This window comes from Sorex araneus, chromosome 1 (assembly GCF_027595985.1).
Source record: "Sorex araneus isolate mSorAra2 chromosome 1, mSorAra2.pri, whole genome shotgun sequence".
Taxonomy (NCBI): domain Eukaryota; kingdom Metazoa; phylum Chordata; class Mammalia; order Eulipotyphla; family Soricidae; genus Sorex; species Sorex araneus.
This window is the reverse complement of record NC_073302.1, coordinates 19,748,640-19,776,437: the sequence shown is the minus strand read 5'-3', so window position 1 is coordinate 19,776,437 and position 27,798 is coordinate 19,748,640. Positions and strand designations below refer to the sequence as shown.

The window sequence follows — 27,798 nt, the reverse complement described above, 5'->3', positions numbered from 1 at the left end:
TAAGGTACCCTAAATCTTACCTCTAAATTCATACTCTGTTGACGAGATGTGCTGCCAGGTGCTATTACAATGGTTTTATACTGGTGTGGGGATTTTCTTTTTCTGGAAGATTGAAATCTCAGTTCACAGATCTGTGAAGAGAGAGCCAGGTCTTCTGAGATGGAAGAGAATTTGGACAGATTCAAATTCAGTACCTTTTTCAGAGATACACAGATTTTGAGTTCCAGTAAGGAGAAAGGAATAACTCCAGGGCATACTGTAAATTGGTGGTTGGACTGTGGCTTAAATCCATCCCCTATAATTTCCATGTGGAGTTGAATTCACCATGCTAGGGTTCTTCTCTGCTTTATGTCTGAAAGATATTTCACTCAACACTTAGGTTTGAACCCCAGAGCTGGATCTTCTCAAGACACAGAAGAAGACATGCACTACTTAATTATCTTTGTGTATTTCAGCCTTGGTCCAGTATTTTCTTTAGCTCAAGAGTGTGTAAGGAAAAGGTACTGTGGAGCAGATTTTTTTCCCCCTGAAGACCAGAGAAATGACTCAGTCTGAATTACTGTAAAAGAAGATGGACAACACATTCTCAAGAGGAAAGGTTTCTGTATCCACATACTGGAATTTATCCACTTTGACTGATATGGTGTTGTTGACCTGTAGGTGCTCTAGCAAGAACTGAGAGAGGTTCTTGTAGATGTTTTTGCTTTCCACTCCAGACTCGCACACTGTCACCAGTGTCTGCTTTTTGACCTCATTGTTGATGAGAAGCTCCAACTTCAGGTCGACAGGATGTTCTGGGCATTTCACGAGAAACTGTAGTTGGCAGATGATGAAGTATAAACCTGAGGACTGGATCACTAGATTCCCATCCTGGTACCCAACTCCATGGATAATGCCATCTTTGTTCCAAGACAATTTGGTTTTGTTTATATGCTTTGACACTGGGAGAAAAAGAACATAAAGGAATTATTTGACTAGTTTCTGGTGCAGGTTGGAAAATTCAAAGTCTTTATTCAGTAGAGTTTCTCATTCGAGACCCATATTACCCATAATATTACCTGTTGTTCCAACCCTCTGTAAAAATTTTCAAATTACTCTTGGTAAGTGGTATTCAAGGCAGAAGTACAAAACTATTCCCTTCCTTTTCCTCAGTGCTCAAGGGCAGAGAGCCAGAAAACACATGATATTGTTTTTTCACCTTCTCTAGATTTCTTTGTCTTTTAATTATTCTGTTATTATAATTTATATTTTTCCCTTTCAGGATGTAAGCTCCTATCATATTCTCCACAAATTCTAGGTGACCATGCTCATTTAATTAATCAATCAGTGAGCATTTGAAATCCTGGAAACTACTATTTAATCAGCATTGCACAAAATACCAGAGTTATGACATTTAATTTTGTTTAACAGATAAACAATTTAGACATCAAGACAGTCGCACAAAAATGCATCCTTTAACCATGCATTGTCTGAATTTTTAAACATCTTTTGCTGCTCAAAAGAATGACCAAACATAATTGTGCAGTCCCCTCATGTTCACACTAAGAGGCTTTTCCATCTGGAATTTATAAAGAAGCGGGGAAAATGAAGGAGCTCGGAGCCACTATGTTCAAGCTGGAAGCCATCTGTCTGGATTCTAACAAGCGAAATCTTCACGGACTGGTCAGGGCGCCTTTGTAAACTGGGAAGCTGCTGTGTTCATTTTAATTCCCTCCATGTTTTTCCTTTTTTGAATTTCCTTTCTCTTTGCAATTCAACCGAAGAGGGAGAACTAATCTAAGTGCAAAGTGGAATTTCTGAAATGAGCAGAATGGCTATTCATAGAATCCTGGCCATCTCTTTATTTATAAACTCTCCCAGTGTAAGTAAGAGCTTTTTATTATTTCATTTATAAGGGGACTTTTTCCTGAATCATGCTGCAATAAGCAGAGAGGCCCTGCGCCAAAATGTTCATTAAGCTGTCAATCTGGGGCAGGGCAATTTTGAAATTCCTTGATGAGTACCAAAGCTGAAGTCTTTCTCTGTGTTAGGAGTACTGTGCACTTGGCTGTCATTCGTATGTGACAGAACAGAGGTGGTGACAGGGGAAGGACACACTTTCAGAGACCAGGCTGGCGACATAAGTCAGGCAATCAGAGAAGATGATAGGGAGTAGCATGCTCTCCCTCTTTCCCGTGGGGCACTTGAAGGTGAGTGATCAAACACAGCATGTGTGCTAAACAGAACACATCTGTTGTGGGTCCCAATGGGTCATGGGCCTCTATGTGGTTTCTGGTTTAGGAGATTCAGAAAGGCCCTAGTAGGTGGCCCTTTATGGTGGGGATTCTGGACTCAGTTACTCACCTTGGAGATAAGCCCATGACTTATTGAATGGCGCCCTTTTCAGGATACACAGGATGTCTTCTGAGCAATTTCCTAAAAATAAGAAAAATAGCACATTAAATATCTTTCTCTACTCTGGGTACTGGAAATACCAGATCTTTCCCCAAGACCTCTGCATATGTGCAGGAGTAGGGCTAAGTATGTGTTTGTGAACAGTGATCTAACCCATGGCATGGCTCTACTGAGTGACCTCTGAGTCCCTCATAACCCTTTGATGTCGACAGTTACTATTCTGTTTTCCTTTGAGGTATAAAGGAAACACCTCCTTTGTTTCTCATTTTCCAATCTCTGAAGTATTCTTAAAAGACTGATTGCCTCAAGGGCCAGAGAGACAGTCCTGAAGGTAGGACTCTTGTGTTGCATGCTCTTAACCTGGTTTTGATACCAACATCACATATGGTACTCCCAGTCCCACGGGGAGTGATCCCTGAGCTCAGAGCTAGGAGTAACCCCTGAGCACTGCTGGGTGTGGCCCCCAAACCAAAAACCAAAAACATCAAAATAAAGCAAAACAAAACAAAGCAAAAGAAATGTCATCATTTCTTTGCATTTCGGCTAAGATCAAGTGAATACCTTTTCATAAAGTTTAATATCTGATACATTCTTTATCCCAGGACAATATATTAAATGTAATTTTGGGGCAGAGTTGGAATAGGAGTTTGCTCGGCCCACTCCATGAATACATCTGATATTGCGGTACCGCTAGGAACCGTGCACCTTTCTCATACTTTGGTTTCAAAAACAGATTTTTCCTCTCTTTTGCATGCATACAACTTTTCCTGGGTTTACCTCCACTTTTGTCTAATGCTTTGTGTTTTGTGTTCTTGGGCCCTAAAAACTTTGGGTACAGTGGGAGGAGAATGTTTCTGTCTTATGCTCTGATGCAACTTCACTGCTTTTTCATCTTCGGAGATTGAGCCTAGCTGATCTGTACACCTTGTTACTCTAAAACAACAACAACAACAATATCAACAACAGCAACAACCTTCCCCATCCTGATTGCTTTGGGACTAGGTAACTGGCTAGAGTAGTCAGTCCCTAGTTTGACCCCTTCTTAGACCCCTAGTTTGACCTCTAGTATTGCCAGGAATAATCCTGGTAGCTCCAGAGAGCTGCTGGGATTTTCCCTATAACAATGGTGGCTTCCACTAGGATTATAGAAGGCTATGAAAGTTGGAGAAGAGAACAGAAATGACCCCAATTCCTACATATGTCAGGACCTATTCTTGTCACCTCACAGATTTTCCCCTGTTTAATCTTTTACAGCAATTCTATGGGGTGGTGGTGGTGGAGGTATTATTAATTTAACACTTGTACATGTATATATATACGTGTATATATATATATTTGGCTTTTTGGGTTATACCTGGCGGTGCACAGTTTTACTCCTGGCTTTGCACTCAGAAATTATTCCTGGCGATGCTCAGGGGACCATATGGGATGGTCGGCCACAAGCAAAGCAAACTCCCTACTCACTGTACTATCACTCCAGCCCCCCTCAGATATATTTTAGTTAATCTTGACCCCAGAGAAATCCTCAAGGTTACCCTGATGCCTAGATGATCAATGATATTAGGTCAAGCAAGTCTATGGAAACGCAGAAATTAACTAGAGATTCCAGAGGCTGGGTTTCTCCTTGAGCCATTTTTCCCACCCAAAGGGACACAAACATTTTGTGTTAGTGGTAAGAAAATAGTGTTAAAGGGAACCTAGAAAAAAAGTGTTCTTGGTAGAAGAAGACACAAACTTATGTCCTTACATTATTTGAATGAGGACAAAAATATTTTTAATATATTCACTGGTGATAGTGGCTTAACTTTTTTTATTTTTATTTTTGCCTAACTTATTAGGCAAAGAATCAATGTACGTATTGATTGCAAGAATCACAAATTCAAAAATTTTGACAAATTCCTTTGGGTCTTGGTTTCCCTACCTGGGGAACTGGGTCATCTGTGATGTGCCATTTAATCTTTCTGATGCTGCCACCAGAGAGAGCCATTTATTCCACCCATCAGAGATGAGGTGAGGAGGGAGCGAGAGCCCCATTCAGTTGAAGACTTTGCATCTTTTATGTGTTTGCACACCAGGTCTCTGAAAAGGCTCTGTTGGACCTCTCCATTTTCCTCTCTACCAGCTCTGACAAAGCTTCTAGACCTTCCTCACTGCTCCACGGGGTTAGAAAATAAAATAACTCCCTCTGCTGCATGAACTTGCTCACTAACAAAGGCACCCTTAGAAGAAGTGGGGTACGTGTCTGCCTCACCTGCTCTCCACTCAAAAGAAGGTTTCTTCAATGGTGAAGGTCAGTGATCTCATCTCTCACTCCAACTAGAGTCCATATCTGAGCCCACAGCCCACACCCTGGGCGTGAGAATCCCAACCACAAAACCAAACACTGCTTGTTCTCAAATGTGCTGTTGGACTATCTGCTGGCCCAGATCCCTCTGTTAGGGTGATGGAACATCAAGGACAAAAGGGGAATCTGATTGTGTCTCTTTTCTGAGGATTCCCTTTGTAAGATTTTACCATGCTTACAGGTGTAGGACTAAGCTCCTCTCCAGGGCATCCGTAAGCTCCTGTGCTCTGAAGCCCACTAAACTCTCTCTGGTCCTATCTCTCCCCTTATCTCCTCCCCAGCAAGAGTGCAGGAAATGATAATAGCAAATACATATAGAATTACGGCTATATTTAGGTCGGCTGTTATGTGTTCTACATAATTCTCACAACCACCCCATGGAAAAAACTACTCCCAAATTTCTTATTCATGAGGAACTAGACTTAGAAAAGTGAAATGACTTGTTGACACAGAAAGTAGTTGGTGAAATGGGACCGAAATTGAGGTGGTATGACTTGAAGGTCTCAAAGAATTTCTAACCTTGTCACCCGAGTTTTGGGGCTTAGCGTACTCCCAACCCACCACACTGATTTTCACTTCCATCTTGGCACCTGAACTCTCTGTTTGCAGTGGTCCCCCTTCACCCTGAATAATTTATTCCTTGTTTAAAGTGCATTGGGTCCTTCATTTCCTCAGGGAAACCATTCCTGGCTCTTCCCTCTGTTGTTCATTACCCTCCAGCCTTAGGGCAGACAGTGTTCCCTGCTCATCTGGTGCGTGTTTAATTGAATCCTCTCATCCAGTCCTTATCCTTCCCCAGCTGGGCATATCAGATAAGGTCGTCAGTGAGTGAGGAGAATGGTGCTGGTGGGTTTGCCTTTCCCCCTGGGACTGGAGTAGCTGGAATACTCCCCATCAGCTCTGCAGTTATGTTAGATAAGATGGCGGGATGGGGGTGGTGGTGGAATACTCAAGCCCAGGATGGAGGTCAGCATTTCAAGTCAAGAACAAGTTCTGTTCATTAGCTGGAGCGTCCCTCTCCCTATCCTGCTTGCAGAGACATTTGTCAGGTGAGTGTTTACATACAGGTGATGGTACAAGGACAAGCCTGGGCTTGCCCCGCTCACATGCAGATTCTTTTGTTTTATTTTCTTTCCCCTCTGGTGTTTGAACATTTGGTGGGTTGACCTCAGTTGTAATTCTGAGAAACTGCAAGGATGGAAAAAAGAACGACTCTGTCTTGAGGCATTTGCATTTCCTGGAGTCAAAGGGCATGGTGACTTTTAGTTTTTCTTAAAGAATCCTCTATATGGTTTCAAGTGAAAAGGAAAACATGGGCAACACCCTTTAAGAATGACATTGCTTGATCTGGGGGCTGGGGCTAAGAACGCTGGAGGCACTGTTGACAGTGGAATTGGGGTCAGGGTTGGGGGGGTGGTCACAAGTCATTGGATTTTTGCACTGGAAAAAAGATGTCAGCAGGAAAACAGAACAGCCCCTGGGCCCAAACACTAAGGCAGGTCCATGGAGGCCCTGCTTGAAAGATGAGGCACTCAGCACATGACACTTTCTGCCCCCATCTCCATATTTCAGGTGAGAGATGGAAGGGCTTTTCGAGTGACACATAATTTACATTGTAAGTCACAGAACTGGCAGCTCAAAAATGTGGCCTGTCGCTTCTGTTTGAAGATGTGTTGATGTGCTTTGAGAGCAGATGCACCTCTCATGGGGTGCGAGACATTTATCTTGAGTCTCCTCTCTTCCAGCAAGCCCAGGAAAGGATTGTCTTCGGTACTCAGTCGGGGAGGAGTGACTGACACAGAGATAATCCTCTACACAGCTGGACTCCTATGTTGTTATTTAAAGCCTGGATGCTGGGAATGCAGAAAGGCAATTATTGTCCTGCTTCATTCATTGACCAACTAAATGTGAAGCCTGGAAAGGTTTAATGTGAAGGAGTAAATACTTGGGTGGGAAAAAGAGAACTGTCCTGGGAGTTAGAATCAAGGAAACCTCCTCTCTGGGTTCTGTGTCTCAGGGTGGATTGATAATCTAGAAGGAATCTTCCAGCTTGTTCTAGCAGGCTGTGCAGACAACTCTACCTTACCAGGTAGGTCTGCTGTAGATGGGGAAAAAGCCAGTGAGTTCCAGCTCTAACTCCTGTCACTTATGAATATGTAACTATACCCTAGGAGAGAGAGAGTCTTCACACATTCAGTTTTCCACCCCTCCAAGTGTTAAAGGAGGGTACTTGTAGCTCCAGGGACAATGTAAATTATGAATATCCTGGTACTATAGAGATTAACCTGGTTTGTAGACATGGAATGACTCAAGAGGTCCCTTGAGGGATACTTGCTAACTATGAAACACAATCCTCCTAAGGACTGAGACCTTACGATGGGCAAGATTTGGAAGCTGTTTTTCTAAACTTCTTCTAGAAGGATCATGAATTTGTCGCATTAGAGAGAGACATGAAGAAAGAGAGACAGAGAAAGAAGAGAGACAGAGAAAGAAGAGAGACAGAGGAAGAGACAGCTTAAAGCAGCTGAGAGGATAGTGCTGTAGAGTCAGAGTGATGGCAGCCTGAAGACAGGAAACCTTGAGATCTCAAAATGTTAGATCTGAATAGGCCATCATAAGCCAAGTCAAACTGAGACCATAGTGTGATGAGTGGTGAAACCTGACCTAGAGATGCCGAGAGTGTGGTTAGCAGTGAAGTTGGTCCAGAGCACAGGGCCTCTGAGTTAGGCTGGGCCTCTACCCTCATCATCTGTCTTTCGGTCTTCCCACAGAGCAGAGAGGCTTAAACACAAGAAGACTTAGGTTGGAAGCCACAATAAACTCTGGTCTGAAAGCATATGAGACAGCGGGAGGTACTTGAAAACCAGCTCTCATTCTCAGGAGTTGTCCTTTGTGTGGAAAAATGCCAGCACCCAATTTTGACATGTGTGTAGAGCCATGGCCAGTCATAAATTATTGTCAATTGGGCTTATAGAAAGCACAAGCGTTCCTAAGGACGGTCCGTGGTGCCAAAGCCAACCATGCTAACCATTCCAGTCTGATGGTCTGTGATGTGACTGACGATTACCTGCCTGCTTGCATCAACACGGACCTCAGGAAGAGAAAGACACGGTGTGTCTTACAAATGGCGCCTACGTTCCAGTTAAGACTTTTAGCTTCTGGCCTGTCATCTCTTGGTACCCATTCTCAGCTACCACATCTATAAAGTGGGCCTAACAACAATCAAGCCCCATGACTGGATGTGGGGAAGGTGAATTCGAAGTAAAGAAAAGCCCCAATAGACTCAAGGATGCCTCTGCAACACGACTTGGAGGAGACACCCAGAAAGTGGTGGTCTCTTTCTTCCTCTCTATTTTCCTGATTGCTGAGCCGACTTAATGCCACTTAGCATTCATTCTGATTAATGAAATGTGCTATTCAAAGCACGCTTAAGGCATTAATGAATGGATTGAGTTTCTCCATTGTTTACGTAAGTGTTAGAAGCTATCTGACACTCTGGGAAAGCGTACAGAATCCTCTTTCCCTGTGTTGATGATATTGCAATCCTTCCATGAAGGAGAAGAATGATCCCAGGACACTCTATCTGCTGAGTGCTGGCTCATTACTTCCAGCCTCTTATGAATTGTGTAGGAGAGAGTCCGACAGAAACATTCAGGGAAGAGCTACTCCACTACCAGTAAAATTTGGAATCAATGCAAATCTTTAACCTAAGCATCATCTTAACCCATTTCAACTTAATCTTTTCCTTGATGCAGCTAGGCCAACTAGTGATGGAGAAATGAATTATGGGATGGATGGTTTGTTTAAAAAGAGCAGGGAAGAAATGAACAGATGACTCTGGGTTTACAAACAGCATTTTGGAAATGTGCATCCATGTGCTTCCTGTTGAACAGCAGCCAGTGAAGCCAAATGGAGTTCTAGCTAAAATTCACTGGAATTTTCTTGGATGTTCTTTGGGATTTGGGTCTTCCCAACCCTGGCCTTTCGCTGTACATGAATTAAGTCTCTCTGTCTGTTTGGCTGTTTCCTTGGAATTCATTCATATTAAACGCAGGTTGAATTGATATTGAGGGCATTGAAAAGGGAAATTTAAAGTCATTCTGAAGTTGTAGGGTTAAATCTAATATCTTGAACGGCTTAAAAATATGCTTCTGAATAAGCTTAGATGCAGAAATATGGAAGTTAGGCTTCTAATAAGTTCAAATGGCTAGGAGATTCAAATTCTACTTTTGGTGCTAGCGAGATTGTGTGGCTTTGCCTGAATTATTAGGCCTTTTAAAATTCTCCCTCAAATGAAAATAATAATCACCAATCTTGAAGAGAGGTGAAGGGAATAAAGCAGCCAGTGCATAAGAAGGAGCCTTGTGGCCATCGCCCCAAGTAGACTAAGCACTTGCTCAGTGCACAGTCCTGATGAGGGCTCACCCTGCTGGTGAGGAAGTCAACTGCGACAAGTCTGCAGTGTCCAGAGAACCTGGAGAAAAGTCAAAAGGAAGCCAATCTGACCACCGGCTACCTTTCCCTTGCTTTCTCCTTCTTCCCTCCTTCCTTCAAGCCCTTCTTCTTCTCTTTTCCTCCTCCTTCTTTCACTGAAGTGGAAGTTAGGAAAGAGTCAGAGACACCATTGTAGTTTGTGTGTACTAAATTTAAGTGTAAAACTCTCTCTATCTCAGTGAATTTATCATTTAAAAATAATTATTGTTTTTTTCTTCAGTGATTTATTTCAATTTTATTAAGGAGGATTAGAACAAATGTATTTATCAATGAAGTGATTGATAATTTGTCTCTACCCTGGCTTGAGTCAATGTTAGAGATAGGAGAAAGCTTTACAATAAATTTTTAATGAAATATCTTTGTGACGGGGCTGGAGCAATAGCATAGAGGGTAGGGCATTTGCCTTTCACATGGCCGACCCGGGTTCAATTCCTCCGTCCCTGTTGGAGAGCCCGGAAAGCTACCGAGAGTATCCCGCCCTCACGGCAGAGCCTGGCAAGCTCCCCATGGTGTGTTTGATAGGCCAAAAACAGTAACAACAAGTCTCACAACTGAGACGTTACTAGTGCCCGCTCGAGCAAATTGATGAACAATGGATGACAATGACAGTGATTTTTGTCACAAATATACTTTTTAATTTCATGTATAAACAGAATCATAAGATTCAGACTTAAGGAAGGGTGATAGTTAAGCTGTCCTTGTACCAGCTCTGAAATTTCTTTCATCAGTATTATATTTTCAGTTTTTAAAGATGTTTACAGAATATTGCAAATCCTATCTAATAATATTCACCATTTGAGCAATGTATTTGCATTTAACATGTACTATATATTATTTACTATATTTTATTTACATTCTACAAATTGTTATTTAGTATGTTATAAACCGTTGTAATATGAAAATATGTAATATGTAATTGTCACTGTCATCCCGTTGCTCATCGATTTGTTTGAGCAGGCACCAGTAACGTCTCTCATTGTGAGATTTGCTGTTACTGTTTTTGGCATATCCAGTACACATGGGTAGCTTGCCAGGCTCTGCCGCATGGGCTCAATATGCTCAGTAGCTTGCCAGGCTCTCCGAGAGGGGTGGAGGAATCGAACTCGGGTTGGCCATGTGAAAGGCGAACGCCCAACCGCTGTGCTATCGCTCCAGCCAATATGTAATATGAGCATTTTATAAGATTATTAGTGTGTATACCAAATCCCTCCTTCCTGAATCATTCTTCGGGAGCTTGTTGCTGCAGGAGATGAAGCACGTGGTCTCTTAGACGGGACCCAAGGCTTTACATATGCCGGGCGTGCACACTGACCCTTGGGCCACCTCTGTGGCTATAACTTGAATGTTTTTCGTTTGACTTTTCAATTAATCCCATTTTCTTTCCTCCTATATCACTCCCTTCCTTTCTTCTTCCCTTCCTCTTCCCACAGAAGAGTCACAGTTTCCTCTTCTTTGCTATATCTGCTCCCTTTCCTGCTCACCTCCTACACCCCCTTCTTCCCATACCCTTTCTTTCCTCTTTTCTCTCTTCTCTTGGTGGCAGACAATGGGGGTCAGGTTAAGATCTCTTTAGAACTCTGGATGACCTTCCCAGGACCTTATTCGCTTTATTTTGAGTGACACATTTTCAGGCAGAGACAGAGAGAGAGGGGGGGTGGGAGAGGGAGAGAGAGAGAGAGAGAGAGAGAGAGAGAGAGAGAGAGAGAGAGAGAGAGGAGGGAGTGGGAGAGGGAGAGGGAGAGAGAGAGAGGGAGTGGGAGAGGGAGAGGGAGAGAGGACTTCTGGTTCCAGCTAACTCTGTCTTAAATAAAGATGATGAAAGAGTGGGGTTTAAATGATATACTTAAAGTAAGTGGGAAGGCAAATCAGCTCTTTGAGACTAGGGACCAACCAGAATGCAATTTAGCCCATTGAGTCAAAGTGCCCTCCTACCATGATTTTTTTTTTCAAAAAGAAGAAAGGAATGATAGAAAAGGGAGCATCTAAGTTCCTACCAATCACTTGACACAAGCAGGGTGTGTGCTCTCTTACTTATTTCTAGGAGAGCAGCTCTGGTCCTGCTCTCCTGCCCCTGTGTGGTCTTGGTGGAGTGATACCATCAGAGTCACGGCCTTCGGTGTCAAGGACAGCTGGGCATTGCTAGGCCCAACACGTGACTTTAGTTTTATGGGCTTCCTATGGGCAGTGTTGATTATTTCTTTAGGGCTGACTCTCTTAGGTAGAATTAGAGAACCAACCTTATTTCATCTTAGTCGTGCAAAAAATTGCACCATGTGTGGCAAGATGTTCGAATAGGCAGCACCAATCTCTGCCTCAGGTGTCTTGATGTTAGTCGGAGGCTGAATTCAGATGAGGATGGAGGGTGTGTGACATCCTCAGGAGATATTTAGGGGCATCCTAGAACTCTTGGATAGCAGGGGCCACAGGGTATTCCTAGGAAAGTCTTGTAATTGGCAGGTTGTGGAAGGGAGCAACCATCTCAGGCAAAGCCAGGGCGTAACTCCGGCCTCTGCTTCCCATTCCCCAGGCTGCTTTTATGTCTGTCCCTTGCTTTTCCCACAAACCCATACCAGTGTCCCAGTGCCCCTCAGTGCCCCAGAACTCCATGCTGAAAGCACCGTTTCAGGCAAGAAAACAACCATGAGAGCAGGCGTGAGGAAGCAGTCTAGCTGCTGGAAGGATTCCTTGCCTGAAGAACAGGTTGAGGTGGGCAGGAATTACACCCCCGAGTTTCACCAGCCACTGACAATATCTTCCTAGGAAGTGACTCTAGGGCAGGTTGGCCTGGATGTGTGCTGTTGCTCCAGAGTGTATTAGGTTTGTGATCTTAGGTGAGTCTAGAACTCTGTTTTCCAGTTTCCATACCTATAGAATAGGACTGGAGGCACAAGTTAGGATTCTAGATCAGAGCTCGAATCATGGATGTCTAAGTTCATTCTGTTCCATTTGCTGGACACTCCTTCAGCCATAAGGAGGGAATAAAGGAAAGCCAATATAAAAGTTCTTTCCAGTACCCCCTCTAGCAGAGGGAAGAACTGTCCTGTGGTTGATGGGCTATTGGAAAGACCCAGAGGTGAGACCATGTGAGCCTAAATCATCCTCTGCAAGATCAAGTGAGTAGAACTGAATTTCTGCAGTTTGTGAGGTATGAGGTGGTGATGAATATGGAGAGAAGGACATAAAATCAGATAGGAAGGAGAGCGCTTTTCCCACTGCCTATGACTGAAACCCAATGCAAGGAGAACTGCCCTTGATAAATCCCTAACTGGAGAGGCAGAAAGAGCGGGGAAGCCTACTCTGATAATCCTAATAGAATCATCTTCCCCACCAGTAGCTAGATACCCTTATTTCTCTTTAACTCTGAGGTCCACTTGGGTGCTGTTGGAATTCTGAGAAATAAGACTAAAGTGTCTGAATTAGGCGATTTGTGCAGTGAGTCATATATGACATGCACATGGGAGATTCAGAGCGCGGGGAAAGAAGATTGTGGCAGAACTGGCCCAAAGGCTTCCTGAAGCCCTCCTGGGTTCCTCCACATGGTGGCGTGAGGGATGGGATGAGGCCATCGCCTTTGGATGAGAAAGAACAAAGTGGGTTCTGTGTTCAGGGCTCAGCCAGTTTGCTGACGGGTCTTGGTTGCCGTCCCATTTCTCTCTGCAGAGTTTCTGTGCAGTTCTTCTCATCCCCATTTTCTAGATGAGGGGAAGATGTAGTGGAAGCTTTCCTACACTTCCTGACTCTCAGTCCTACTTTCAAACAGAACCCCAAGTGCCCTTTCCCAGGGTGTGGTAGGAGATAACAGTTGTTTGGGACCCTCTACTGACTCTGAATGGCAGGGGTGTCAAGGGCTAGATTTGCTCTCCATCATAAGTTTCATTTCTGTGGGTTTCCTGCAGCTCAGCGTTCTCCTGTGGTACGGAACACTGATCTGCTCACAAAGGCACAAAGGCCTGCTTCCCAGACCTGGGGTTACTGCTTGTGTCTGGTGGTGGCTGAATGATTTCCAGCCACTGGTGGCAAGAGGCTCCCAGGAGAACATCTTGCTTTAGTCCTCTTTGATCCCAGTGAAAAACACAGACTGCCCCTGGATTCCTTCTAGAAGTTTCTGGAAGATGGTTGATTCCCCTCTGTCTGGAAAGTTTTATAACTTTTTCTAAAGGACTGTGTGCTCCCAGTGCCTGTTTTAGAGGGATTTGTTGGAAAGGGGGCTGTGGCTTTGAACTTCCTCAAGATCATAATTTGCTTTTTCATATTTATATACTAAGTAAGTGTGCTATGGTATTGGAAAGTGGCAAAACTCAAAGGATTATACCAATTCATGTAGTATCATTATGTGTGTGTGTGTGTTTGTGGTGGGGGGGGGAATATGAGGGGGGCCCCAGTGAGTGTGTCATAGCCAACATTGCTCAGGAGCTATTTCAGGACCTGTGTTTAGGAATGAATCCTGGTGATAGTCAAAGAACCATATTCAGTGCCAGGGATCGAATCAGGTTTGGCAGCATGCAAGGCAAATGGCTTACCTTCTGTCCTAGCCCTCTGGCCCCTTTAGTCTCTTGCCTGTGTGTTATAAATGAGACCTAAAGAAGAAAGACTTGCCCAAAGAAATACAATCTAGTCAAGCAAGAGTCATTTCTGGAGCCCAGGGATCTTGACAATCTTTCTACCTTGACCTACGACTGCCTTAACAATTTATTGATGTAAGAGCAGTGTAGATTTGCATTAAAAGCACAAACTTGGAGGAGGTGTAATAAATTTGTAGCCCCAAAGCATAAACATAAACACTGTTGCACATCAACTACCATAAAAATATTAAGTACATAAAAGCAAGAGAAAGTCAGCCAGTTTCCCTGCCCTTCCCACACCCCACTTCCCCACACCCCACTTCCCCTCACAATAAGTCACTGACATTTCATGGCATTCCACACATAGGAATCATCAGTGTGAGGTAGTCAAAATCTGCAATCCACTTGTGACAACAAATCTTCTCACCCAACCTTTCATTCATTGAAATCACTAATTAATGCAGTCTCTTTAATGACTCAGGTTCCCTATTACGATGCCCAGAAGGGAGTGATGCAAGGGCATGGAGAGGAATTCTCTGTTTTAGAATTCTGCTTTACTTTTAGCTCCTGGGATGACTTAATGCTGATTTCCTGGATTACCTCAGCTTCAGATCCTCATTTGCGAAGGAGGAATCTTGTTTCTCAGGACTGAGGCTGAGGTCACCACCCACGGTGGTGTGGGGAGGTCTTTAGCAAAGTTTCCTAGACTGAGTGAGGATTGTTATTATTAGCAGTTTATCCTCTGGTTGCCAAACATGAAATTGTATATGGAGGTTGGTTTGGGGATTAGTCTTTGTTCTGAGATCCACCTTGATGGCCCAGATAAGAAGGGATCTAATATGTGATCTAGTCTCGGATTCCTCTCACAATGTTGAATTTCCTGGGTAAATAAAATCAACCCCCAAGTTCAAATTCAGTGATGGCTATTGAATTGGAAGCCTTTTACTTTGTCGATTGTGCTTATTAAAACAAACAATCAAAATGACCACTGTCGTCCCATTGTTCATCGATTTGCTCAAGCGGGCACCAGTAACATCTCAATTGTGAGACTTGTTGTTACTGTTTTTGGCATATCAAATACACCACGGGTAGCTTGCCAGGGTCTGCCGTGCAGGCAGGATACTCTTGGTAGCTTTTCGGGCTCTCCGAGAGGGATGGAGGAATCGAACCCGGGTCGGCTGCATACAAGGCAAATGCCCTACCCGCTATGCTATTGCTCCAGTCCAATAACCACAAAATGGCCAAAATTACCACATGCATTAATATCTACTTCTTGTTGTGAAGGAATAGATAATTATATGGGGCTGGAGTGATACTCTAGGGTTTAAGGTCATGTATGTGATTGACCTCAGTCAGAGCCTTGTGTTTGCACGGTGCCTGAGCTTTCCTGGTGTAGTCCTAAAAATCTCTGAGCACCACTGGAGTGACCTGGGTAATCCCTAGCACTGAAAAACCTTGGCAGCCTCCTGAACACAGCTTGGGAGATACCCTGTATCCCACTCAAAAATATTTTAATACCAAAGCATGTAGAACAGCTTTCCCCTTGATCTTTACTACATTAGTAAAAGCTGTTATAGGGCAGGAACTGAAGTTAAAGTCCCTGTACTTGCACAACTATGATGCAAAGACTCTTCTCATGCAGAAACTAACCTCCAGAAGGGCTGAGGTCACATTGCCTAGCCAAGGGTATCCTGTCATTAAAAACATGTGCCTAGTGAGGACAGCTGCCTACTCAGAACATGAAAGAATGCCAGCTGGCTTTGGAAAATCTGGGTGGGGGTATGGTAGAATGGTACAGTGGGAAGGGCAGGTGACATGTATCCAGTGCATTTGGCTTTTTGCAAGGATCCATGAGAATGTATGCTCTTTGTTCTGATCCAGTGCTTGCACTGGCCCATAGATCAGATTCATCGCCTCCTCCACACTTTTTTCTACAGTTTTAAGGGCTTGGAGCCATGCCTGCTCATTTTCTTCATCTACGCCTACTTCTGCTATCCTGAGGCAGAGTTGATTTGACAAAGTACTATTTTCCTGAAGGGCTTTAAATATTTACTGTCTGGTTCTTTGCAGAAAAAAATATGTTGAGTATGAATTTTGTTCCATTCCTTTTTATATGAATGCAACTGACTCCAGATATTTTATGGGAATTGAGATATTATTGACAAAGATTATAGCTGGCATAACTACATAATTATAATTCTGCCTCCAAAGATAGGGACAAGACCTTTGTTTGGGGACAAAGGTCTCTGTTTGGGGACTTTATTTTTTTTCTTTTTAACTTTTATTTACTTATTTAAAAAAAACCCTGAAATACACAAAGTTGGGTTTCAGTCATACAACATTCCAAAAACCCATCCCTTCATCAGTGTACATTTCCCACCACCAATGTCCCCAGTTTTACCTTCTTTCACCCCTGTTTGGAACTTTCGTTGGTTTTATTTTATTTTATTTTGGGGTCACATCCAGCAGTGCTTAAGAGCTACTCCCAGTACATGACTTTGGGCTCATACCTACTGTAACTTGGGGACCATGAAATAATGGGGATCAAACCTGGACCTTTCTCATGGGAAACATGCTCACCAGCCCTTGAATCTCTCTCCCTGACCCATCTGGGGGTCTTTAGCTAATAATCTTGACACTCTTGAGGCACAGATAGCAGAAAAAAGGATGGTTTAGGATATCCTGAAAGAAAATCAAGTGTCATGCGATTGATATGAGAAGCTATATCAAGACACTTGTGTTTTCTGGATTCAAGGATTTCCTATGGTCTCTATGCAAATGTCTATGATAATATTCCTTTTATTTATTAATTTTCGTCAAGCTTTCTTGTTTCCCAGTTCTCCTCCATAGCTAGATTCTAAAGGTTCCCCTGACTGAGATGGGTTTAACATTCTTGTGCAGAAGCACTGGATTAGAGGTGAGGACATCTAACTTCTAACTGAGGACATCTAGGTTCTAGGTCTGACTCTATATCTTGGACCTGAGCATCTAATAAGTCTTGTTATTTTTCTCCTATATACAATGAAATAGTCATAAAATCATCTCAAAGTTTTCATCTTCAATACTAGGTAGCTGCATGTCACCATTCTGGTATCTCTTAGGGACAGCTCTCTATCATAGTGGAGACCCATGCATTAATTAGTGACTTCAATGATTGGAATGGTGGGAGGTAAGGAGAAAATATGTTTTCATAATTCCCCAACTCTGCTATACAGTTTGACTACTATCAGTTTCTTAAAAATGATTCTTATGTGTTAGTTGCCTTGCCAAGAAATCTAGCTATAAGGAATGACTGGTTTCTCCAGTACCTTCATGAGGAGGGTTCATTATTCTCATTTTATAAGGTAAGAACTGAGGGTTTCAAGTAGGATATAGAGGCAAAAATTCATACTCAAGATTGTCTGACTCCAGATTTTAAGCTCTGAACACAACATAGTTTACATTAGGGGAACACATCTCCTTAGTGTGTTAGTGGGATTGTTAGTGTTTATGGAAGACTTCAAGGGACCTTTCAGAGGCTCCTCAGAAGAGACAAACACGATACATCAATCAATCCAGCCCAAATCAGCCCCTTTCCTCTGCTTCCACCCATTTTTCTGTTGGACCCCGCCATGATGTGTCTGATTGTTAATAACAATGGCCCATTTGTTGCACTTTTGCTCCTACTTCCCAGGTCTTACCTCCTTTCAGAGGGAAATTGTCTGGTGAGTTCAGAACTAAGTCCTGGAAAATAAGAAGAAGACAAAGATGTGCATAAGGAGACGATCCAATGGAAGAACATCTAAAACAAAATTATTTTGTTTTGATGGTTCTCAAAGAGTGGGTTAACTTAGAATTCACATTTCATCTACTACTTAAACTTTAATAAATGAATTTCACCGACTTTGTTTGCAATGGGATTTCTCATTGATTTGCTTTGACAAACTGCCCACCAGAAATGCAGGACTGAAGGTCACTACCCACTTTTTCTAAAGGCAAGGAACTTTATTTGGGGGGCAGGCTGCTGAGAGAGGACTAACTAAGGGTACCTCAGAAGCAGGAATTTGGGGTTCTGAATTCCCAGTTCGGCAATTTTTTTCATCTCCACATGTGTGATTTTTCTTAGTCTGCCCAACATGAGAAACATCATGTGTGGTATACAAATACATGTGTTTATTTTTTGATTTATCAACCAGGGAAGATATGTTGTTAAACATATATGAGAAAAGTGTTTATTAATATATCTATGTGTTTATTTATATATCTTCTGTGGTTGGAAATTCTGAACTAACTGATTTCCAGGCAATACAAAATACCAGAAATAATTAAACTGGGTTCCTTGAACGGTAATATTTATTTCAAGTTTATATCTGTGGGTAGGGCATTTGCCTTGCACGTGGCTGACCCGGGATACCTCTGTCCCTCTTGGAGAGCCTGGCAAGCTACCAAGAGTATCTTGCCTGCATGGCAGAGCCTGGCAAGCTTCCTGTGGCTTATTTGATATGTCCCAAACAGTAACAAGTCTCACAAGAGATGCTACTGGTGCCTGCTTGAGCAAATCTATGAGCAACGGGATGACAGTGATACAGTGGTATACATGTTCATAAATAAATAAATTCAAATATTTATTTTATATTTATAAATTCACCTCATTTTTGTTTTTCACCTCATATTTTTATTATTTATTCTGTAATAAATGTGACAGAAACATGACATAATAAATTTAAGAACATACACAGCTGTTTACACAAGGAAGTAAGAGAGTGATAGAAAGAGATTGTGTTCTGAGAGGTGAGTTTCCCGAACAGGGATAGTGGAGTGGATGTGAAGAAAATCTTAATGTGTTCTGAGGATACAGGCAACAAAAGCAGTTGGATATGGTTTTTCACACCTAATAAATTCCTTAGAAACTAGCTCCCTCATCCCAATCTCCTTTCTTCCTTTCATCTATGGAGACTCATCATATATCCTGTCAAGGAATGAAGTATTTAATCATCTGTTGACCAGCTTGAGATCTCTTACACTGTGTTGGATTGAAGTATGAATAAGAATGTAGAGTGCTATGAGCATTTACCTAGATAGAAATATCTTTACAATCTCTCTGAGCAAGAAGTGAGCTGTTGCCCACCTCTCACTTTTCTTGGGCTCTGGAGGGGCACCAAGAGCTGCCTGAAGTTTCCCTTGAGTTCTACCTTTCTCAGGGGCTCTTCCTTTGCCTTCCACCAACAATTCAGTTATTGTTCCAACAAACTGTTTTTTCCCCCCACCACTTTAAGAGCTGGTAAGGAAGTGAGGGAGTCTCCAGAAGATAAAGCACTGATCTGGAAATGAGGAGTTCAGTATATGTTTGAGCTTTGCCTTTTCAGAGGAGAGGAAGTGAAGTTGCCTGGGAAGGACCTTAGATCTCTGATCTAATATTTTGTGACTTGATTCCTTGAGTTGAAAGATCTTAGCTTAATAATACTGTGGTCTCTCTATTACACAGGCAGTTCATAGGAAACTTGACATCACAAAATTCCCCGCTTCCGTGCGACAATAAATAGCATTTCAAAATTTAATAAACACCCAATTTACTGTCAAGTATTCCTGTGACGTGCAAGTGCACAAAGAAAAACACCTACATTTGAAAGTGGTACTAGGATGATTGAACTCACAAGCTTCCTAGGAAGGCATCCAGGGCCGATGAGGGAAGGCTAGAACAGTACAACTGATGGAGTCACCCTAGCGGCCATGAGAGTTGGGGGGAAAGACCACGGAATCATATATTCACCACATATTGAATAAACAATTGGTGTGTGCCAGACTCTGAATTAGTCATTGGGCAACACCCCATGGAATTGATGACTTAGTCATGAAAGCATTTGTATTAAAAAATGCAAATCAATATTTAATTAGAATGGCAAGTTATTGCAAGAGCTGGTGTGGGGTGGGGGGATGGAGCATTTTAAGATAGTGCTCGGTACCCTAAACCTGTATCCTAGTGGCCTTGGGAGTTTGTTAAGACGCAGATTCTGATTTATTCACTTGGATTGGGGGAAGCCTGAGAATGCTTTAGACCAGCAGATGACACTGATGCTCTTAGCCCCCAGAATATGTATTTTGAGTGGCAAAGATGGTAAGAGATAATATCTGGAGGAAGATCTAAATCTATGTTTGGGGAAGGGTGGGGTCAGGAGGACTCTGTCTGTCTTTTGAAGATTCTCTGGTTTCCTAACTTTAGGCTGGAGCATGCCAAAAACAAAGAGTCTTAGTATGGAAGGAAAGACTCTGGCTACCCAAGGTGAAAAGCGTGACTATATCTACTTTGACTAGTCCCTGGGGACAAGTCTCCACAGCCTCTGCCTGCTGCCCACTCATAGACAAGGCCAGAACATCCTAACCAGAGGTAGAACAAGATGCCTTTCAGACCATGAAGCTAATTTTACAGAGGATGAAATAAAGGCATTTCTAATTCAGACAGACTCTGTGCTGAGATTGTCTATTGGCTCTCCACTGCCTTTGGAGAGATGCTATCTTCAACAGTCAAGAATAGACAAGCCAATTCTTCCTCTCTCTCCCTTTGATTATGTGTGACGTGCCCTGAGCTCCTCAGGCCTTATTCCTAATTCTGTTCTCAGAGATCCCTTCTGGCAAAGTTTGGGGTGACAATATGTAGTACTGGGGGGTCAACCCAGGGTAGGCTACATTCAAGACAAACACTTTAACTTCTTTACAATCTTTCTGGTCTCACAGCCCCTTCCCTCCCTTGGCAGTTATTGGATTTGGAGTTGGAGTTAGAGAAGCATCACTCCGTGCCCTAGGAACCATGCCTAAATGCTGTTCATTAATTCTTCCTTCTCAAGATGTTTCTTAATCCTGGAATTCTCCCCGAAATCTTTCCTGAATATCTGTGTCTTTTCTAGAGAACTGTGAGCTGTCTTGCTCAGTCATTTGGCTCTGAGGGAGATAGTATACAAGGTAGACATAGGAATTTCTCAATTCTATGGAGCATTTCAATGACCTTTCACCATAGTTTTAAATCAGCTATATGTCCCTAAGTGTACTAATTTTGTGTCAGGTTCTTGGTGACTGATGGACATACCTAGCACATTTTTTTTCTATATGGTTTGGGTGAGCTTGGAGAAACTGTCATGTTCCACAGGCTCATTCTCAGTAAATTAGAAAGCATCATTCCAATCATATACTCTACCCAGGACTCCATTGCATCATTTCTTTGAATGACTATAATAATGCTAGTAATCTTTCCCTTTACTATCACTGTCTCTGTCACTGTCATCCTGTTGCTCATTGATTCGCTCAAGCAGGCATCAGTAAAGTCTCCATTGTGAGACTTGTTACTGTTTTTGGCATATCGAATATGCCACAGGTAGCTTACCAGGCTCTGCCGTGGGGGTGAGATACTCTTGGTAGCTTGCCAGGCTCTCCTAGAGGGGTGGAGGACTCGAACCCAGGTCAGCCGCATACAAGGCAAACACCCTACTCACTGTGCTATTGCTCCAGCCCACTCCCTTTACTATATTATGTTGAACATAATAAAATATTGTACACAAAATATTAAGAAGGGCTGGAACATAATAGTTTGGTTTCTCTCTCTTGATATTAATTATGTGATTAATTTGCATCAATATCTTAAAAGGCTTCTTCCCCCCATAGAGCAATTAGTGAGAGGGATAGTCATCTCATAGGTTTATCATTGACAAAAGATGTCCTCTCTGATGAAAAATAACCAAAGGCAAGGAATATTTGAAATATTTGCCAGGGGGATTTCGTATCTTCTTCCTTCATTGTCCTGTAATGTGGGCCATGGTGGGAAATGCCACTCGACTCTCCAACTAACATGATTCAGCATTTACTGAGGGAGTTTAATGCTCCGAATCTAAATAACTAACTCGATCTTCCCACGAGATAAAGTTCTTTAAAGAGTCATTTAATGATTGTAGAATGTTTTATAGATAGCGGGGAAAGGTTCAGACTCAGGTGAATTCACTCTGAATGTAACACTCTCAAGATCATGCTATCCTGTCACTATCCTGACCTGGGGTGGAAAATTTTCCTGAAACTTGGTGGGAAAATATAGAGCAATCAGAGAAAATCCCAGAGAGTGACTGTATTGGCAGCCTCTGATTTGATTTATTTAGTGAAAGTGGGAATCAGACCAGAGTGGTTTAAATCATGTTTTTACTTCCCACTGGGGATCTTGTTAAATGCTAATTTTGACTTAATAGGTCTGGTATAAGCCCTTAGGTTTATATTTCTTTTTTTCTTTCTCTCTTTTGTTTTGTTTTGTTTTGTTTTAGGTTGGCTTGGGGGTCATACCTGGCTCTACTCAGAGATCACTCCTGAAGTGGTTTGTGGGACAATATATGGTGTCTAGGATTTAACCTGCGTCCTCAGCTTACATGACAAGCACCTTATCAACTGTACTGTCTCTCTGGCCAAGGTTTTACATTACTATTGAGCTTCTGTATGGTACACTTGATGTACCAGATCACGTTTTGAATGACAAGGTCTTAAAGCCATTGCTCTAAGGACAATCCGATAACCTGAGATCTTTCTTCCACAAAAAGATGGGAGATTGAGTGTAGAATTTGGCTCAGACATTCTTCCCCAAATGCAAGCTCTTGGATATTTGGGTCTTATTTCCCAATTTAGAGAATTCCCAGAAATCAGAGAGACCCTGTCCAGTTGGGTTCTATTTTATAGGCCAGATCAGTGTTTTCACCATGTGAAAACTTTTAATGTAATTTAAAAATTGATATATTGAATACATTGTAGAGAATAATTGGGTAGTGAGAAGCAACATAGGATATTTCAATTCATCCTTTTATTTATTTTTTTAAATCTGAGCTTAAAAGCAAACAAAAAAACTACCAACAGCAATCACCACACTGAAGTGGATACTCCACCTTGTTTATCAGTAGAGTGCTTCTGTAATAATAATAATAATAATAATAATAATAATAACAACAACAGACATTTTCTTGCTCGCAAAAAGAAAACATGTAGCTGCTTTCTCTTCTTTCCACAAAGATTTTCTTTTAAAAAATCAATGACAGAAAGCCCTTGCTTTGAATTTTTGAGATTTAAGTGAATCTTGCCAAATTCTGGATAAGTCCAGTCTATTGTTTATTAACAGGAACATCTCTAAGATTGAAGACCTCATAATCCTTTAAAATAAAAATGTGTATGTGTCCTTACAGAAATAATTATTCTTATAGGCAACAGAATATTTTATTTTTCTTTTTGCTTTGCTATATAAGTTAGGGAGATTTAATCCTGACACGAAAGTGCACTCTGCTGTGCTTACCCAATAATAAATCAATTTTTGTTTTATATTGACATGAAAAGTATCTATTGGTAAGACTTTACTCCATCAAGAGTGTACTGAAACAAACTCTCTGGAAGTTGATTAACAATATTTGCTGAAGTAAAAATATACTGTTCTATTCTTATTCTGTTTCAGTCAGTAAGATTTTATGAGATATATATGCATATATGAACATATATATGTGTGTATGTATATTATGTATATATAGTCACAGACACCCATCAATGATCACATAGGGGGCACAAATTCTTGATTAAAAACCAAAAAATCAGATGCAATTAGATAAATAAGGAAACATTTGTACAGAGGGATACTCTGTGACTTTTCAAAAGATGGAGGTATATGTCTGTCCATGAATTCGCACGAAGGGATCTCCAAAATTTATGTCAATTTAATAAAGGCAAACAATTGGAAATTTACTTGCATGACATATGTGCCCTATTTGTAGATGTGTGCAGATTCTTTGAAGGATGAGGAAGAAAATGCTAATGGTGGTTAACTCAGGGAAAGGGATTGATGGTTTGGGTGGAAAGGATGTGAGAGATTTTGTATTTTCTTCTTTTTTTTTTTATCTTATTTACTGTTTACTTTTCTTGGGTCATGTGAATATAATATTTTAGAATAAATATATGGACTCAGGGACAGAGAATGTGACTCTGTGGTAGAGTGTATGCCAAGTGTATTTGAGTCTGTGGGTTCAATCCTTAGTATTGTGATAAAAATAATAAATACTTATGTTTAAATGAAATAAAATAAAACCAATACAGATACTTTAAAGACATTGCTTAATAACGCTTCCCATGAGCTAGAGGAAAGCAGATATTTTGTTGACTTTGCTGACAGCGTACTACAGTGCTTAGGATAATGTCCTACATATATAGTAGATATTCAAAAAATATTTGAGATTAAAAAAACATATTCCCTTCTTGCCTCTCTTAATGAATTTTGTCATTGAATTACGGATTTTCATGCCAGATCTCTAAGCAATATTTTTTTATTTTCCTACAGGCCCTTCATTTCTGTTCTTCATCCTGAGTTCCTGCTGCTTCTTGCGCAGGGTACCCTCTCCTCCGAGTTACTTTCTCTATCCACTTGAAATCATAAACATTTACCCAGCCACACTGAAACTCTAATCCCTAGTAAAGTTTTTACTAGATTGGTCTGGGAAAAAGCTCTGTCTCCTGCTCTGTGGTCTCCTGGTAGCTCTATGAGATAGTTTCAACTTTCTATCATTTGTTATATCTCACGATGTGTTATTCTATTCTAAATGTTGTCTACCCATGTCTTCTTTCGCTTAAAACTGTGTTTTCTTAGGCTAGTGAAACTATTCTCATGTTCTTCTCCCCCGCCCTCATCCATAATATGCAGAGTACAACCCATTCTATTTGCAATAGGTGAGGTGTGAGTTTTAATTTCCTTGAGTCTTTATTAATTAATTTCAGAGATCTTGTTAGAGTCCCCTTGTTTGTCTAAGTTCTAGCTATCCTGAGGTTAACCTGCATTTATTCTACCTGTAAAAAACCTTCCCTGATAACTGAGTCTGAGTCTCTTTCCTTTTAGCTCTTACAATAGTTAATATCTGAACACATCATTAGAAATTATATATGCATATATATACATATGTATAACATACTAAACATTTAATATCACAACAATTTTAAGGAAGAAATGGAATTATTCAGGCTGAGAAATCACAGCTCATGAGACAAGAGAATAAGATTGTACAGAACATCTTCACATCCATGCATAAAGAGTAAGTCAGGAGAATGGATGCCTAAGAAGATGTGACTCCCCAGGGAAGAGTGGAAACAACATTTCTGGTTGCTTCTGTGCTGTACATATTAAAAAAAGATGATGTTCTCATGATGCTTCCTAGAACGCGTTCAAACAGTCTTTTCCATTTTCTCTGAATGATTTAGTTTAAGACCTGTTCCCTTTCCGTTCTTCACTTTCCACATTTGCAAAAGCAAGGAAGAAAGACTCAATCCTATTCTTTGAAGGAGAGAAATTACTAATTAAATGTGAGATTTTAGCAAGTTATATTTTAGAAGTCTCTCTAGGTTTATATAATCATAACTCCACCATCACACCTGTCTTTCTTTCTTCTTTTCTTCCTTTCTTTCTTCCTTTCTTTCTTCCTTTCTTCCTTCCTTTCTTTCTTTCTTTCTTTCTTTCTTTCTTTCTTTCTTTCTTTCTTTCTTTCTTTCTTTCTTTCTTTCTTTCTTTCTTTCTTTCTTTCTTTCTTTCTTTCTCTCTTTCTTTCCTTTCTCTCTTTCTTTCTCTCTCTTTTTCTCTCTTTCTCTCTCTTTCCCTTCCTCTCTCCCTCCCTCCCTCCCTCCCTTCCTTCCTTCCTTCCTTCCTTCCTTCCTTCCTTCCTTCCTTCCTTCCTTCCTTCCTTTTGTATTCTTTTATCCCTTCTCTTTGCTTTATTTCTTGCTCTAGTCATAATTTTTAGCTAAAGAACTTCTTAAAGATTTAAAATAATTTCTTTTATTTTATTATCACTATAAAATCGTATATCTTAAGTTTACTTCAAATTAGAATTACAGAAATTGTAGAGTCTCAATACAAATAAAAGGTTCCCTGGAAAGTTTTCATGATTGTTCTTCTCATAGGTGTAGATCAAACCAGTAAATTAGGAGTTTCAGATACTCTACAGCCTAATTGTTATTAGCTTTACTTTCTTTCATTTTTCTGCAGACATAAAACTCAAAACTTTACTTAGATTTCAAAACTTGATGACAACTGAGAAATAAACCCCAATGCCAAAGCCATTTAAAATTGGTTCTTTTTAGCAATTTGTAAGTTAACGAGCACTGAACCTCAAATAACCAGAAGATTAGACCAATTTCAACAGTTGAGAAAAGGCAGCTCTGAACGAACAGAAAGAAAATGTTTACACTTTGGCAGGGTGTGTGTATGTGTCAGGAAACAGAGTCAAATAAAAATGAACAAAAACTGTATTCCCTTAAAAGACATACAAGAAATATATGTTATGAATGCAATATTTTCTGTAAAATATGCACTAGTAGATTCTCTGTAAACACCAATTTCCTCATGTAGGAAGAAGCTTTCATAACAAATGACACTGTTTACTTCAAACAAAACAAATCTTGGAAGACAGCTTGGTTGTACATTGTGTACCCACAAATGCTTATCGTTTTCAATTTCTTAGTTGTTTTAGAGGGAGCAGGTGTTAAAAACATTTCTACTTTTTGCCTCAGCGCTATGTTTCTTGTGACACCCCAGGCTCTTCAAAGCCAAGTCTTTGGGGAGGAAGCTGTCAATTTATCTTGTGGACTTTAATGCTGAAATACACAAAGCACTAAGATGTCCCATCTTCTCTTGCGACTTTCCCTTTAAGACCTTGGCTCTGAAACATAGCCCTTGGTTCAAAATGATTTTGGCAGGACATGAAGTCTCAGGAACTTGCAGATTGAGGATATGGAAATTCAGAATCTGCTCTAAAGGCTTTGGAGACATGATAACAAGTCGTGCAATTTGTTATCAGGTTTTCCTATTGCTTCCTCCTTGACATGGGTGTAGGACGCGGCAAGATTTAGATCTTAAATTTCTCAATGCTAACATATCTGGTGTTTGGCCCATATAACTGGAACGCTTTGAGAAAATGGCTCACATTTATTTTTGGTCAAAAAGCCGAAATACTAGAGCATGAACTTCCCTTGTCCCTCTCTCCCCCTACTTTTCCTACCATGATGCATAGCTTTCTATTTTCCTTCCCTTATCTCTATGTCTCTCAACTAATGTATTATGTCAGTTCCAAGACTTTTTGTATTTTTTTGTTGTTGTTGTAGGGGAGAAATAAACATACACAAGGCAGAAAAGTAAAGGGGAGGAAGCGGGGAATTCACTTACCGTCCTCTGAACTACCATCACCATAATGGTGGCCATAGCGAAGACGAGACACAAAGCCAGCGTGGCTGTGGTGAAACAGACATAATTGCGGCTAGTGGATCCCAAGTGGCCGGTGACGGAGCCTGCTGGCACATGCATGGCTGTGTCCTGAGAAGGGGCTACTCGGTGGAGTGCCTGCTGGAGACCTGGGTCCATTCTTATATAGTCTTCCCCATATCACACCTTATCTCTCCTCATCTGATTCGGTTCTGGGCCCATTTCTGTTCCAAGAAGGATTCTCCCCCTGCATCCTGGATCATGTGACTTGGAAAAAAACCTTCATGGGCTGCCTTGCAGAGAGGCTCTGCTCCGGGGGCGTGAGGCGAAAGGCGACAGCGAGGGTGGGGGAGAGGCTCATTTTTCATCGCCAGGGATTCATTCGAGTGCAGAGAAACTGTAGCTACAGAGAAGGTGGCTGATGTCAGAGGGTGAGTAGGAAAATGACAGTTTCCCGTGTGTGTGTGTGTGTGTGTGTGTGTGTGTGTGTGTGTGCGCGCGCGCGCGTTTGCCCACAAAGACTTTTGTTTCGTTTAGACTCAGCAGCCACCAAATGCCTTCCTGTTCCAGATGTTGCACCTTCTCTTTAGCAAAGCCCCAGCTAGTGGACCTTCTGGGAGATGCCTCCTGGCCAGGCCACTGGGAGGCTGGATTCTTTGCACCAAAGGTGAATCACCTCAAGGGTTCCATTTGATAACTCTGGCTTCTGCTGAGATGTCGAAGTTCGACTCCTACTGGGCAAGGAAAAGTCCACCAATGTAGAGATTTATTCCAAGGGGGGCCGT

The 27,798-nt window shown here is 41.5% G+C and overlaps 1 protein-coding gene and 1 non-coding gene across 2 annotated transcripts; one reads left to right on the top strand and one right to left on the bottom strand.

Moving 5' to 3' along the window:
- Nucleotides 1-546: 546 nt before the first annotated feature.
- TNFSF8 (TNF superfamily member 8) lies at nucleotides 547-27,172 on the bottom strand. The gene is made up of 4 exons (XM_004621146.2): nucleotides 26,978-27,172; nucleotides 17,475-17,517; nucleotides 2,344-2,415; nucleotides 547-941 (listed from the first exon to the last, which is right to left on the bottom strand). The coding sequence occupies exons 1-4, from the start codon at nucleotides 27,170-27,172 to the stop codon at nucleotides 547-549; spliced, it is 705 nt and encodes a 234-aa protein (XP_004621203.1).
- Nucleotides 2,918-3,104, top strand: LOC129401109 (U2 spliceosomal RNA). The gene has a single exon (XR_008628115.1). It is a non-coding gene; the product is annotated as a U2 spliceosomal RNA (small nuclear RNA).
- Nucleotides 27,173-27,798: the final 626 nt, after the last annotated feature.

Excerpts from the sequence above, each read along its gene's own strand:
- TNFSF8 (XM_004621146.2), bottom strand. The coding sequence starts at position 27,172 with ATGGACCCAGGTCTCCAGCAGGCACTCCACCGAGTAGCCCCTTCTCAG. Across the intron at positions 2,416-17,474 it reads CAATTTCCCTCTGAAAGGAG|GAAATTGCTCAGAAGACATC; the intron begins GTAAGACCTGGG and ends TCTTATTTTTAG. Across the intron at positions 942-2,343 it reads GTCATGGGCTTATCTCCAAG|TGTCAAAGCATATAAACAAA; the intron begins GTGAGTAACTGA and ends TTTTTCTCCCAG.